Source organism: Podarcis bocagei (assembly GCF_964188305.1).
Source record: "Podarcis bocagei genome assembly, chromosome: 9".
In the NCBI taxonomy this organism is placed as follows: Eukaryota; Metazoa; Chordata; class Lepidosauria; order Squamata; family Lacertidae; genus Podarcis; species Podarcis bocagei.
The window spans coordinates 28898815-28913979 of NC_138134.1; the positions used below are offsets into that span (position 1 = coordinate 28898815).

General features: G+C 41.0%; 1 protein-coding gene across 2 annotated transcripts in view; it reads right to left on the bottom strand.

Moving 5' to 3' along the window:
* The window catches only part of WWC2 (WW and C2 domain containing 2), a 129066-nt gene that overhangs the window by 46724 nt on the left and 67177 nt on the right, over positions 1 to 15165 (bottom strand). For both annotated transcript variants that reach the window (XM_081208725.1, XM_081208726.1), the window contains exons 6-9: positions 11473 to 11602; positions 10990 to 11136; positions 8974 to 9047; positions 4707 to 4946 (exon numbers count right to left, since the gene is read on the bottom strand). In XM_081208725.1, the coding sequence (XP_081064851.1) occupies positions 4707 to 4946; positions 8974 to 9047; positions 10990 to 11136; positions 11473 to 11602 (591 nt within the window). The remainder of the gene's footprint in view (positions 1 to 4706; positions 4947 to 8973; positions 9048 to 10989; positions 11137 to 11472; positions 11603 to 15165) is intronic.

Genomic DNA, 15165 nt, shown 5'->3' on the forward strand with positions numbered 1-15165 from the left:
GTATATGCATAACTTCATCTCAGAAGTCTGGAGTTTGGCTCTCTTTCAAGACTTGTGGCAGAGGTGGTAGAAGAAATTTATCAGGGCATGAGAACTGGGCATCTTCAGATTTGCTTTGGGTTGAAGGGAAAGCAAGCAGAGGAAATACTTCACAGGTCTCAGATACTTTAAACTAGTTTAGTGGAATTATGAAATATTTTTGAAAACTATCCCTGCTGCATTTTGCACTAGCCACAGCTTCTTGACTTGGCTTAAGGGTAGTGCATTATGGCTGTCCAATCATGAAGTTACTAATACATGAGTCACAGTGGCAAGGCTACCCCTGTCCAGGAATGATTGCAATGGGAACTCTCACTTGGAGCTGGTAAAAGAGAAGCTTCACAGTCACAGTCTTCCAGGGACAAAGATGGATCAAGGAGCAGTGCAAAGCTACACACCTGCTTTGAAGGCAGCAAAAACCCATGCAGAAAAGGCATACTGTCTGAGTCCCAGACTCGGGAACTAGCCACCCACAAGACTACCCTGTTGTCAGGATTCAGATCCAACTTTCTGGGCTCATGACCAAATCCAGGCGCCAATTCAGCACTTCCATAGCCCACCTGATTCAGATGTAACAGAGAAGCAGAGCTGATGACACTGCACTGCAAATCCTCTTATGAATAAACCCAAAAGCTTCATACAGATATTAAACAGCATTGGGAACAAGATGCTTTCCTGAGATACCACATGCATAATTGCCAAGGAGGTGAGGTAGAGTCAATGAATGCAACTTTCTGTCACCAGCTGCGCAGGTAAAAGAAGAATCATTTCAAAACAGGAGCTCTAACTCCTATCTTACACAGCTGGTCCAGATTAATCTGATGGTTAATGTTATCAATGGGACGCAGGTGGCGCTGTGGGTTAAACCACAGAGCCTAGGGCTTGCTGATCAGAAGGTCAGCGTTTCGAATCTCCACGACAGGGTGAGCTCCCGTTGCTCGGTCCCTGCTCCTGCCAACCTAGAGTTCGAAAGCACGTCAAAGTGCAAGTAGATAAATAGGTACCGCTCCAGCGGGAAGGTAAACAGCGTTTCCATGCGCTGCTCTGGTTCTCCAGAAGCGGCTTTGTCATGCTGGCCACATGAACCGGAAGCTGTACGCCGGCTCCCTCGGCCAATAAAGCGAGATGAACGCCGCAACCCCAGAGTCGGTCACGACTGGACCTAATGGTCAGTGGTCCCTTTACCTTTACCTAATGTTATCAAAAGCTGCTCAGAGATATAGCAAAACCGTTAGGGCAACCAAGGATGATTAAGTTCTAAACCCACGAATAAACTCAGACTGAAGTGGGTCTAGATAACCACTTTTCTCCAAGTATGCTTGGAACTAGGCTGCCACTACTCTCTCCAGCACCTAGTTCAGGAAAGGGCTATTTGTGATCAGGCAGTAGGTTTCTAATACCTCAAGATCCAGAGTGGGAATGCATCACCATCTCTTTCAAGGTGGCAGACAGCGCCTCCTCCCACAATAAGCTCACCACACCTTGGACCGCCTCATCAGCGCCTGCTGGATAGCTTGAATTAGGCATGTCATGCCAGGGTCAAAAGCTCAGCGGAACAGCTACAAACACTTTGTTCACATCCTTGGACCTCAAATGCTGAAACTGATCCCCCAAATTAGACAAGATGGTGCATCGGACACCTCATCAATATCTCTCAAAATGCAGAGAAAACTTGTAGAAAACCTAATAGTATTTACTTGGCTTTCTGTTCCTCTGTGGCTAGGATAATACCTTGCCAAAGGCAGAAGTACGCCAAGCAGACAAAGGGCTTGGATTTGAAAAGCATTAAATTAAAACATCCCCATAAATGTAGATACACACACTTGGGGGCAGAAAGTCACACACCTATTAAAATATCTTTTCGTAAGGGAAAGAATACTGTATGTTCATTTGTATCTGTAGATGCTTGAATATACCAGAACCTTTAGGCATAAAAAATCAAAAAGCTCTAGCAAAAAAGGTACAAAAGATCCTTTGCTTAAGTCTGGTGAAAAACAAAATTGCAGTTTTTCTCCCCTTGGTTTTCAACAATGATTGAGGGCTCACTCAATCCTCTTTCCTTTGAGGTTAACAAGGATTTTTCTGAACATTCTTAATGGTTGCATCCTTGGCAGCAGAGTCCTATAAAGGAGGCTCATAGTAGCTTTTCCCTGGCAAATCCAAGCTAGCTTATTAATTAATACTCTTAAATTCAGTGACAGACAAAAGCTAAGCTAGACAATTTTCACTTTGTGCTTGATATGTACAAAACACTGGTTTACAGAGTTAGTATATACCTCCTTAAAACTGGGCCTTCCCTTTCTGACACTGAACTTAAGACTACTCAATTATTGATGTGATGGTTACGATTATTATAAATATTATTAAGCATCCGTCTCAAGGTGTGTTACATTAAGACACAATATTAACAACAGTTTAAAACAACTTACAATCACAAAAATAAGGTGGGTTCTAAAATATATATACCTCAAGCGTTTTAAACAAGCATTCGCAGGAAGCTTTATAATGAAGGTACCAGAAGCACCTCTGTGAGGAAGTTCACAGCATAGGGGCGGTCACAGTAAATGTCCTCTTCTATGACACCACCCCCTGAGCCTCTGAGGACAGAGAATTTACCAAGAGGGGCCCCCTGCCAACCACAGCATACAATATGGTCCTAGGGAAATTCACATGAGCATTCAGGAACCCAGCAGGTTCCATCAGTCTCTGAGGACGGACCATGTTGATGGGTTGCCCACCCTTGGAGAGTGGGTAGCTGCTCAGCTCAAACCTCACCAGGGAATGGTCTGTGCATGACAACAGACTCACAGTGACCCCACCTATCAAACGAGTATTACCACTCAGTTCTAAGGTGAACACCAGGTGAAAGGTATGCCCTGCTACATGTGCTGGACCATTGATGTACTGTACTGAGACATCCCCACGGTTGTCATGGAGGTCATGAAGTCTTAAGCCAGCCCATTTGAGGCAGCCTCAGCATGGATACTGAAGTCCCCCAAGACCACTGAGTGAGGGTTCTCCAACACCACATCCAAGACACCAGCTTGGTCAGGCAGGTTGCAGAACAGCAGGATGAACAGTGCAGTAGCAACATCCCTTTTCTATCTCTCTGATACAACACAACAAACAATTCCTCAAACCCAGATGCTGTGCAGATCAGTCTCGGTTACCAGCAATGGCTTTTGCATTGGGAAGTCAGGGAAGCAAATCTGCCCCATCCTACTCTGCCACCCACAACTGGACACAGGGTTGTTCCCAATTGTGTCCTTCTGTTGACGGAAGGCTCTTGGATCCAGTGGAGGCTTCTGTAAGGGGAGAAGAGGGTATTCCCTTCTTCTCCCATATTTTCCAGTCACCTACCACACTGTTCCAAAGGGTTTCTCTAACCCTCTTAAGCAAGGAATGAAGGAATCAACAACAACAAAATCTCCAATAGCCCTTCCACTAAGGGCTCATCTACACATCTGTAGGGTCTGTGATTTATTCTGTTTGTCCTTTGACTTCGAGGCATGGGTCCAGTAGGTTTTTCCTTTCTCCCGCAGCCTACCCTGGGAAAACTCACATTTTAACACTGAACTGCAACAAATGTCAATCGGGTGAATGGATGTTTGTTTCTATTCAGTGCTAAACCACAGGTTTTCCCATGGAAACCAGTGGGACCAAGGAAAACCTCTCAGACCAGTGCCTAGAAGTCACAGGACAAACGAAAGAAATTGCAGACCTAACAGAAGTGTGGATGAACCCAGACTCCGGACTCCATTAAACCAGAGAGGGTCAAAATCCCTAGACTTTTACTTGTATGGCAATAGCACTGATTGCTGGGAAGAAAGGTCCCTTATTATATTTTTCACTGGGTGAAGAGTGACAGCAGCTAAGGAGAGACATTTTGTACACACCTAACATCAAAACATTCCTGCTTTGCAGGGTTGGACTAGATGACCCTCGCGGTCCCTTCCAACCCTACAATTCTATGATTCTATCTACCAGTACCCTGTATACTTAAAATTCTTTGCTAGACATCACAAATAAAATTAGACTGAAATTCTCATATAAATTCTATTGGCAGAAACTATTATGGTATTCCCCCCATCATTCATTAAGTGCTTGCCAAGTTCAGAAAGCTGATAAGCCATGGCATGGCTTGCAGTGGAAACGAACAGACCCCGGCAGTTGTATGTCTCCCCTTTTGAACTTAAAGCAAGACATTTATTCATTCATTTTCTCATGCAAGCACATGTGTGAATTAGTATCTCTATCAAGCGTAAGAGGTTCCAGTGCTGAAGCAATCGGGACAACATTTGCTGTGAGGAGTTCACACAGGTTGTGGCTATTATCACAAAACCTGCCAATGATGAATTGCGCTCTGCTGACTTCCTTCGACTATTTAACATCAGGTCTAGGTTTTCTCATGCTGGTCACAAATGCAAAACATAGAGCGTGGAATAATAGGAACTCTGTGAGTTCTATCACGGTTTGAAGGTCTCCTCGTGTTACTGCCTGGTGGACTAATAATAAATTTAATTAAAATCTACACAGAACAGCTACTGAAGGAAAATGGCCCATCAGGGCGCAGCTCTGACTCTAAAATGAGTATAAAGGTTAAACTGAAGAAAGCGAAATTTAATGTTAGGAGGAAGGAGGGGGGGATGAAAAGAGGGAAATCTTACCTCTCTGTAAGTTCGTCACTAGGTGCGCTTTTCACAGACAGCTCCTCTTCCAGCCTTTTCCTTTCTGTTTCCAGATGCTCCAATTCATCTTGAGTGCGTTTACATGGGGTGACAAACTGAAGTTCTTTCAGAAGCTCTTCCTTTTCATTAATCAGCATCAGCTTTTCTTTCTCAATATCCAGTGCCCCAGGCCAAGCTTCACTTTCTAACTTGGACAGTTCAATCTTTAGGTTTGCCATTCTAATCATATATGCATAAAACCCACACACACACATTAAGGAAGGAAGAAGAAAGTGCAGATGAGCAACAGGCCCCTAAGAGTGAAAAACAACACCTGGTAGAACAGGAACATATTGAGACTTGGCAAGTCAATGGGATGCAACTATCAGGGCAGAATAATCAAACCTACTGAACTAAGAAGCCTTAGCAGCAAATGTATGCCATGGTGCTTTTTAGAGGAGGATGATCTTGGGCTAGATTGTATGAAACAGATCTATGTGTGGTGGAGAGCAGAAGCAAACAGCCAATGCTATTAGCTGCCCAGACCGGGACCTAATATTAGAGCAGGAACGACTCATGTAAAATCTAACAAAATCTATGTTAAAATCCAGTGCTTTTTCCCCTAAAAAAATATGTTGAGGGGTACTCTCATTTCCCTACTCATGTTGAAATACTGCTCCTCAATGAGACCAAACATCGATTCACAAAGTGTTTAGAGGGTATGAGTACCTCTGAGTACCCCCAGAAAAAAGCACTGTTAAAATCCTAAGTTTCATTTGGAAAGGCGGCCGTGCAATATGAGCAAGTCTATGGACACAGACCCTGATCAAATGTTATGCCCTCATGTGAATGAATGGCTAGTTGTGTCAGAGGGAGGGCAGACATATGAGTGGCTAGGGAGGCAAAGCTTGCTTATAGAACTCCCATTACTTCCCATGCTATGTAGGAGACCAAGTGGATCCGTTTGATCCCATTTGGCCCTCTGTCATCCCAGTCAATAGCTGGGAGGAGGGAAATGGCGTTATCTTGCAATGTCACCACACAAAAGGACAGACAGACAATGTTTGCTTTGTGCTTAATAATGTGTAAAACTTGATGTGTAATAAAACACTGGCTTAAACAGTCAGCATATGGTATCTTAAGTACTGGCATTTCTCATCCTAGTGGTAGTTTTAGACTGCCTGTCCCATTAGTCATCTGATAGTTGGGTTTATCACACAGTGAGTCAAATCAATTTTAATTTTTTTTAGAAACAGCTAATTTTGAGAAGGAACTCTCTTCCCATTATTGCAATGTAAAAGCTGCAGCTTGCAAATATTTCAGCTGTAGCACTCATTTCATGAAATTTGCTCTCAAAATAGATCTACCTTACCAGCTCTCTCCAGCAGGTAACAATCTCCCTTTACTTAAAGTCTTTCCCTGTTCTTTCATGTACATAGAATGCATACAGGAATACTGCTAGATTTTGTTTTAATTATACTGATTTTAAGCAGCTATTATGAGAGATTTGTACTAAGCAATTATTTTATTTTTGTTTTGTAAAATTTTATAATTATTTATTTTATGCCTTACTCTACCTTGGGTAAAATTAATAGAGAGGCATCTCAGCAGTCTCCAGAAATCATACATTAGCCAGCAAATACAAAACCTCTGTTTTTAAGCTCCGACAACAAACATTACAGGTTTATAAACCATTTCCGCAACACACTAAAAAAACTAGCAACCATTTTAATGGGCATAGCATTAGTTTGATTAACCAGAGAAAATACAAGCTAGAACAGACATGATACAAGAAACAGCCTCCTTCTCTTGGGCCACAAACACAAACCGAGCAGGAAACTGCTTTATAAATACCTTTGATTAGCCTTAAGATTGTGGAGATTTTGTGTACTCTATCTAAACTTCAGCTTTAAAAACTGTATAGAATTCAGGTTATAATCATTTGTATTTTAATTTCTTTTTTTAAATTAGTAGATCATCATTTGGAGTATGAAGTCAGTGATTAAATTCATTTTCCTCCAAAAATTATTTTGATTTTGGAAGATGATAATTTGATTCAGAAGATTATTCAGGTGGATGATAATTATTTTGTTTAAGAAATCCACATGGAATATGTATATGGGACATTTTGAAGAGAAGCCTGCCTGACAGCCCAAGACTGATAATGGAATGCAGCAGCTTTATTCTCTGGGTCACTGGTTCAAATCTAGCCAACCTTCGTATTATCTTAAAGTAGCTGCTTTTGACAGCTGTTCAATGACTTACAAGATGAGGTGGCAGTCTCACAGGGGCTTTTTTCTTCACTGCAATGCTGACAGTTATCCGCTATTGTAATTGGCACCCTTGTTAGCTGTCTCATAAAAGGGGCCCAGGATAACAAGGACATGAACACTAAAATGCCCTTTCAACCTTTGAGCGAACATCTTTTTAACAGTGCAAAGTCAATTTATACACACTGCAATATCCTCATCTAATACTGTACTTGCTCTCTGAAGAGGTCTCTGGCCTCTTGACTGGCACTGTTTGTCAATACCAAGTTTCATTTTTAAGGCAGGTTTTTATGTTTTAAATCAATCCAATACCATTTCCCTTGTATATGTTGAAGAGTTTGTTTGAGGCCCCTCAAAGAGTTTCAGGAACTATTCTTCAAACTTGTTAAAATGATGAGGGAGGGAGGAGGATGGCTAATTGAAAACACACCATCTACAATACTGCACACTATAACTGGGCCCTGGCATCAACACTACCTCCAAATCTCTCACCAAATTCCACCTGCGAATACTTTCTTGGACCAACACAACCTGAATTTTTCTGCTCATTCTTTAAACTTGTATTCCTTCCCTGACCTTAACCCTTATCAAATACAGTTCTCTTTCCCATGCCTTTTGTTTTCTCTGCCTTACTCATACTTAAGCTGCTTTTGATCTGGAAGCACGTACAAAACATTTTTGTTCTGTGCCACAGATTTTAACTTAGCCATGCACCCACCATCAATTAGAGCAACAGGGAGCAGCTATCTGTGGCTTTCAACTCAGTGAGGAAGATGTGCTTGATTGGATCTCTTGTCACTTATGGTGTGGGCAGGAAGAATGTCCTTTACTATGCTGCATAGCTATCAAATGACTGGTATCGAACAACAGGTCCAGCCAAAGACATTTTGCGACCTGAATCAAAGGGCAAGATGGTGCCTCCCTCCATTTCATGTACAGAAGCTGACTGGACTGGCAACTAAATCTTAGTTTGACACTGGCAATGGAACAGGACCCTTCAATGGGCAGCAGGTTAATTTAGGGATAACATATAGCTCTAATCTCCAATAGTAGGGAATAGCGTACGGCAGCCATTGCTACCCTAAGCGTTTGCCACCTGATGTGATTGCCTCACTCTGCATATTAGTAGGGCTGGCTCTGTTAAAGAAACATGAAATTGGATTGTCTCCATATAGGCTATTAATACTGAGAAGTCCTTCAAATACACTGAAGTGTTATGATGTGTTCAGTAAGGCCTTTGCTATCTTTTCATTTAAATGGCAGTTTCCAGACACCCTAGCTTAAACTGAATACTTCTTTTGTAGTTTGGGAAGTTGTTGATAATTAATCCCTGCTTCCCCCTCCAACCACAAAAAGAAGTCAAATGCTCACTAGACATGGATACCTAATTCTCCATTCATTCTCCAGCTACCTTTGAATTGATCCTCCTGTTCTACACGTATGTGGACCCACTTTGTACCTTCCATCAAGGTATTTCAGTACACATATTTTTGAAATAATTTAATCTTCATTTAAAATATGTGGATCGGTCTGAGAAAGTCCCAAAGCACAGCCATCAAGGCTCTGATCTCATGGGCACTAATTATACAAATTATGTTTTTTGTGCATGAAAATCTCCTATCCTTACAGTCATTAATGAAGTATAATACGAGTATACAAGCCAGGAAGTGGAACAGAACTTGCAATAAACGTCCTCTTCTCCTGAACATGCACTTCAATTAGGTCCAATTTCTGCTGCTTATAAGCAGCAGTAGAATTATTTTGTTTCTGGTACTTTCATATTTCATAAATCTGTGTAAGTGTACACCACAGAATCTACTAATAGCCCAATACATAAGGTACAATCAGCCTAGAAAGAATAGAAATAAATGATGCTAATAAGCAATGTTTCATGAAGATGCATCCAGTAGATGTCACTGCAAGCATTAGATTGGCTACAAGGTTCATGAACTCTGATACAAATTCACATTTTAAAAAGAAAAGAATCCAGTCATTACCTTCTTTTGGCTTCTTCGTACTTAAGACTTAGTCTGACCTTTTCAGCTAAATTGGACATAGTCCTGACACCAACCTGTTGAAAGAACCAGCAAGCTTATTGGGTGGATCATTTTTAAATGAAGAGAGAAAGCAATTTAATGAAATATAAGTAGAAACACATTTCAAAATAGTAACCATTGATTTTTCAGCACAAACACTCATAATTACTCAATGTTTTTCTAAGGAATTTACATTCTCAATTCCTAAATCATTTCTGGACAGAATTTAGTACAAGTCAGTACAATTCTGTTTAAGGCCTACTTTGAAGTAACATTTAATACATCCCAAGTTGTTACTTGCTACTTTGAACTCAGAACTTTGGTGGAGATCAATGAAGTTCAAAGTAGGACTTCAATGAAATCAAGATTACTAAAAACCACATTCAAGTTTGGGCTTCTTCTCAGAAAATCTTAGTACAATCACTTTCACAGCCTTTCATCATGCTACCTTAAAGAAATATGCCAGCATTTGGAAAACATTTGTGGATGTAAACCTATGGCTGACATATGGGTCAATGAGATGCCAAAGATTTTTAAGTCACTAAAGTGGTAATTCCATCAGTCACTTTTAGATGTACAAAAACAGAGATTGGAAGAGATCTTTGCTCACCAGTTTTTGAAACTAGAAAGGTGTCAACTTTATTTTATCACCTACTTATATTTATTTACTTATATACTTATTTTCTTTTTGAGAAAAACTAATACGGACCACTTAAATTCAAGAAATATGGGATAATTTAAGTTATATTTTTTATTTTGAAAGGTACAGATTACAAATGACTGCTTACTGGCTGGGTTCATATGTCTAGATAAAAAATGGTTTAATGTGAATGGACAGTATGCTACTGCAAGCTGATGAAATTATGGGTACAATAGTACCTTGGTTCTTGAACTTAATCTGTTCCGGGAGTCCATTCAACTCCTGAAACTGTTCGAGAACCAAGGTGCAGTTTTCGATTGGCTACAGGAACTTCCTGCAGTCAAGTGGAATCTACATTGGACATTCGACTTCTGAAAAATGTTCACAAACCAAGGTGCAGCTTCTGATTGGCAACAGGAGCTTCCTGCACTCGAATTGGAAGCTGCGTCAGCCGCTCAGCTTCCGAAAAACGTTCACAAACCGGGTTGCAGCGTTCAGGAACCGATTTGTTCAACAACTAAGCCCTTTGGGAACCAAGGTACCACTGTACTTCACCCCTTCCTCACTTCTGTTGCTGCCACACTGCTGGAAACAAACCATGGTCTGGTTTTTCTCATCTGAACCCAGGCTGGTGGTTTCTTTCTCAAACAAACCTTGGCTTACCATCAGATCTGGAAGCTAGAACGAAGCAGCCCATGGCTTGGACCCTGGTAGCAGCAGAAATGGGGCAGCAGCAGCCCAGCATGCTGCTCATCCACATTAAACCAGTTTATCTTACCTATGGCTTAATGTGATGTGTAAACCAGCTAATTCCCATGCTTTTTACTTTTGAAATGGCTTGCATAAGAAACCGGTTTCAATGTCAGAAAAAAATATTACTTTTACTAAAGGAATTTGAAATATATTTCCTCCAAATGGATGATGGTACTCTTTTGATACAAGACGTGCTATATTCTAAATATTTAGCTAGAAAATTTTACTCCCCCACAAAATACTGCAAAGCATACACAGGAGTATTTAGCTTATCATATTTTCTTATGCTTTCACCCACCTGCAGCTTCTCAGAAGCCAGCAACAAAATTGGAAGACAAAACTCTGTTTCTATCACTTTAACAATAATCTTTTGAAACCCAGCCTTCAGAATTCTAAATGTACCACAGAAAAGCCTCTTTCTGGCAATACTTGGTTTCACTATCAGAAAAAAATATTTTAGTGGGAAATATATTAGCCATCTTGATTAGATATAGCAGAAGCCAAGCATTTGACTCAAATCCCCTCAAGAATGTTCTGCAGCTATTTTCTCTCTTCCCCACCTTTGAATGGCATGAAAAACTTACATCACCAGAAATGTCTGTCTGAGACCCTGCATCCAAAGTCTGCCTTGAGAGAGAGAGCTGAGAGTGTGCTGGACTGCACCTCAAATCTGGTTCTGATCTGCCAAAATTTTGATTGAGGAGGAACCTCTCTCTCAGCTTTGCAAGACTCTGAAAGGAAACACAAATAATGATGCACTTTCATGCTTCATTTATTGTAAAAGATCGACACACAGCAAAAATACATTGGATGGGGGAGCAGGGAAAAGACAAACCATAAAAGGAGAAACAGTATAAAGACCTCCCTCAACAGTTAAACATATCCACTTAGGGAATCAACTCAACTGAAGGTTGATCATATTTGCATGAATAAAAGCATTATACGCATATCACAAAAATAAGCTACTACTTCAAGAGGAAAACAAAAAACAATGAGTAGTCAAAACAAAAAAACAAAAATGCAAGAACATTTACCACTACAGTTGTAGGATAGAAATTCAAAAATACCTGCATTAAATCTTGCTTCTCCTTCTCACCAGAGCTTATAGCCTTTCGGATAGACTTTAATTCATTCACAATGGCTTTGGCTTCACTTAGTTCATACCCACTCTGGCCTCCAGACATTTTTTGGTCAATTCTGTAAAACAGAGACACTGGGGGTAACTGTAGAGAAACAAATACTGTTCTCCAAATTAGGGGAAAGAATAGGTAGTTCTAAAGATATTGTTTCCCATAGCATAGTAAGGACCCAGCTATATTGGCAAAGAAAAAGATTGTTATATGAGTTGTTTATGCTTTCTAAGACTGTGACACCAGGTGGCGCTGTGGAGTTCCATTTTTGCCAACCCGATTTCTGGCACCCACAGCACTTTCTCAAAGTACCAAATGAGCCCATTTGTCCAAAAAGGTTGATGACCCAGTGCTAGGCAAACATTTTTAAATATTCATTTCTAGCCAGACTGGATACTTTCCAGAGGAACAATTTAATATAACCATATGAGTTTTTAAAAAGATTGTTATTGATTTACAATATCTATCTCCCCATCATTCATCAAGAATATTCTCAAAGTGGTTTGCTTAAAAAGGTAAACACAATAAAAATATCTAACGGAAAATATATTAAAACCACCATTTAAAAGCCATTATCAACAAACCCAAGAAAACAGCAGCCTTACAGAAGCAACAAAAAGGAAGTGATGCAGCAAACTAGAAAGAAGCAGCAGCATTTTTTAAAATCCTTAGTTCCTTCCCCCTTGCCCCTGCTTCTTCATCTATCCACTTCAGTCATAAATTTATGTTTTCCAACAGAAGGATGCACCAACACTTCAAAGATAAGAAGTAGTCTTCAGCTTCAAGTACACATACAATATCTTACACAGAATGCATGCATTGAAAATGCAATGTTTTCTTAACCCTGACATTAAGCTCCCAGTGTTAAAGAGAGTTTAAAATTGCACACATAGTTTGCTATGCTTTAGAATTCATGGAAGAAAAGTGCCTCCGACCTAGTAACACAGGTAGACAGGCAGATGGCTACTTGATACATGCACAGGAAATTAAACATTATCTGTTATAGGAAGCTAAGTTTTCCAAAAGGTGAACACAAGTTCACAAACTGTGAGTGACAATTGGCTCCTATAGAAATCCATGGCAAAGCTCCAATTGACTTGAATGAGAGCCATTGTGGCCAAGATGCAACCATGGTAGCACATTAAAATGCACTAGAGGCTTGCAGCCAAAGATATAGCAAACTATGCAAACTCAGGCTCTCTTGCGCCTCTTGGCCACATGAACTTTTCCTCTCTGCCAGTTCTCCTCTTCCTCCAAGACGTTTGCTTGACTTCTTGCATTCTCCTGCAGCGGTCAGTGCCTCTTCCATGGTTATGGATTCTTTTAGCCCTCACCCCCCATGATCTTCTACCTTGCTAGCAGGTAGGATAAGAGCACTTAGCCAATCAAGGCCAGAGGCTCTTTTGACTGAGACAATCATTACAGGAGGCTTTTATCACCACACTGCAATATGGAGAGCAATTGTTACTTTGCGGGTAAAGCCATTTGCTCTCTGCAAACAGAGCAAAATAATGACTGGCTGCTTCTTGGGTTATTGTTGTCAAGACATAGGTGCATTCTTGCAAGCTGAATCACGCTCTCTCCGGATATGTGTAAGTATAGCAAGAAAACCAGAAAAAAACACATTTATCTCAGTCAGAGGAGTCTATAACTTCCTCTGGTTGGATATGCAGATGACACACATCTTATTTCTGCTGTTCACAGGGGTTCCTAGCTAGTCCAAACCGAAACTGTGGATGGTTTTAACTATAGGAAGCAAGCCAACTTCAATCAAGTTGGGATGGGGAACCTGTGATTCTCCAGTCTGTGGCGGACTTTGGGATCTCATAGTTCAGCAGTGCCCTGTGTGACACAAAAATTCGGTACCCCTTGCCTCTCGCACTCTGTTCTACAGCCTTGTTGTGGCGTCCCCTGCAGCACAGCACCCAGTGCTGCCACACCAGTTGCACCACTCTAAAACCGCCTCCAGCATCTTAAAAAGCAGAGACATCACCTTACCAACAAAGGTCCGTATAGTTAAAGCCATGGTTTTCCCAGTAGTGATGTATGGAAGTGAGAGCTGGACCATAAAGAAGGCTGATCGCCAAAGAATTGATGCTTTTGAATTATCGTGCTGGAGGAGACTCTTGAGAGTCCCATGGACTGCAAGAAGATCAAATGCATCCATTCTTAAGGAAATTAGCCGTGAGTGCTCGCTGGAAGGACAAATTGTGAAGCTGAGGCTCCAATACTTTGGCCACCTCATGAGAAGAGAAGACTCCCTGGAAAAGACCCTGATGTTGGGAAAGATTGAGGGCACAAGGAGAAGGGGATGACAGAGGACGAGATGGTTGGACAGTGTTCTCGAAGCTACAAACATGAGTTTGACCAAACTGCGGGAGGCAGTGGAAGACAGGAGTGCCTGGCGTGCTCTGGTCCATGGGGTCACGAAGAGTTGGACACGACTAAACGACTAAACAGCAACAAAACTGCCTCTGCTCCAGATGTTGCTGGATTACAGCTCTCATCTTCCCTGACCCTTCTCCATGCTGTCTGGGGTTGGTAGTAGTTGGCTTCCAACATCTGGAAGGCCACAGGTTTCCCAGCCCTGTCCTAAACCACAGTTTAGATTAACCATAGTTCTGAGTTCAGACCCAACACACTGTGGCTTGTTGAAAATGGAATTGAAATCTTCCCATGCCTTCCTTGTGGCCACTCAGAAGGAAAGGCACTCAAGCCCAAGACTTGCAATGCTAAACAATTAGTTCAGCCAAAGACCACATCAGGATCCAATTTAAACATGCATAACTGCCATGGATAGTGAACATATAGTCCCTAATCTTGTTTGATTTTACTATCTTTACCCAGCTATGGTAAAGAAACCCCGAAACAAGTGAAACTGACTGTGGTTTTGTTGCATGCTGAATGTCTGCTGCTGTGGAGTGTGGTGTCTCACATTTTAAGCTGGAGCTGCCATATCATCACATATATGGCAAAAATGAATAAAATGGCGCTCCAGCACACAAGATATTCTGACCTCCCAAAGTGGCTGTCTGAATTTTTCCAACAAATGTCCATTGTTTGCTTGTGGTATGCTGCTGAAAGTTTCCCAAACATGTTTTAGATTCCTATCAAAATTGCTTGCAAGCAAGTTGCTTTAAAACAATACTTCATTGTTACAGTAATGTAATAAAACCAGCATGTTTGGCTAAGCTTTAATCTTGGGATAGTAGCAGAAGTTTCCAAGCTTTGGATATAGGCCCCCGACCGCAAAAAAAACCCCTATGTTTTAAGGGATAGCTAAATTATGGTTAAATATGTACCTCTTCATTCCCTCCCAACAACTTTTACTTGTATTCAAAAGTATTACTACTGTAAATTGTGTGCAAACTTTTCTTTATTCAGTCTTCCAACATATGGGTGAAATGTGGTATGTCTTTCTAGCACCTTAACTACCACAACACAAAGATATCTAAAGTCTCAACCAGTTGTAAAGTTTAATCAAAAGTTCAGCAACAGACAGACTAGGAATTCTCTGCCTCATTGGTTGCAATCCCAAACATACCTACTAGAAAGTGGTTCAACTTAATTCCAAGTAAACACATTTAAGCGTGTGTTGTAAATTCTAACCCTAAGTTCCTTGAAGACGGT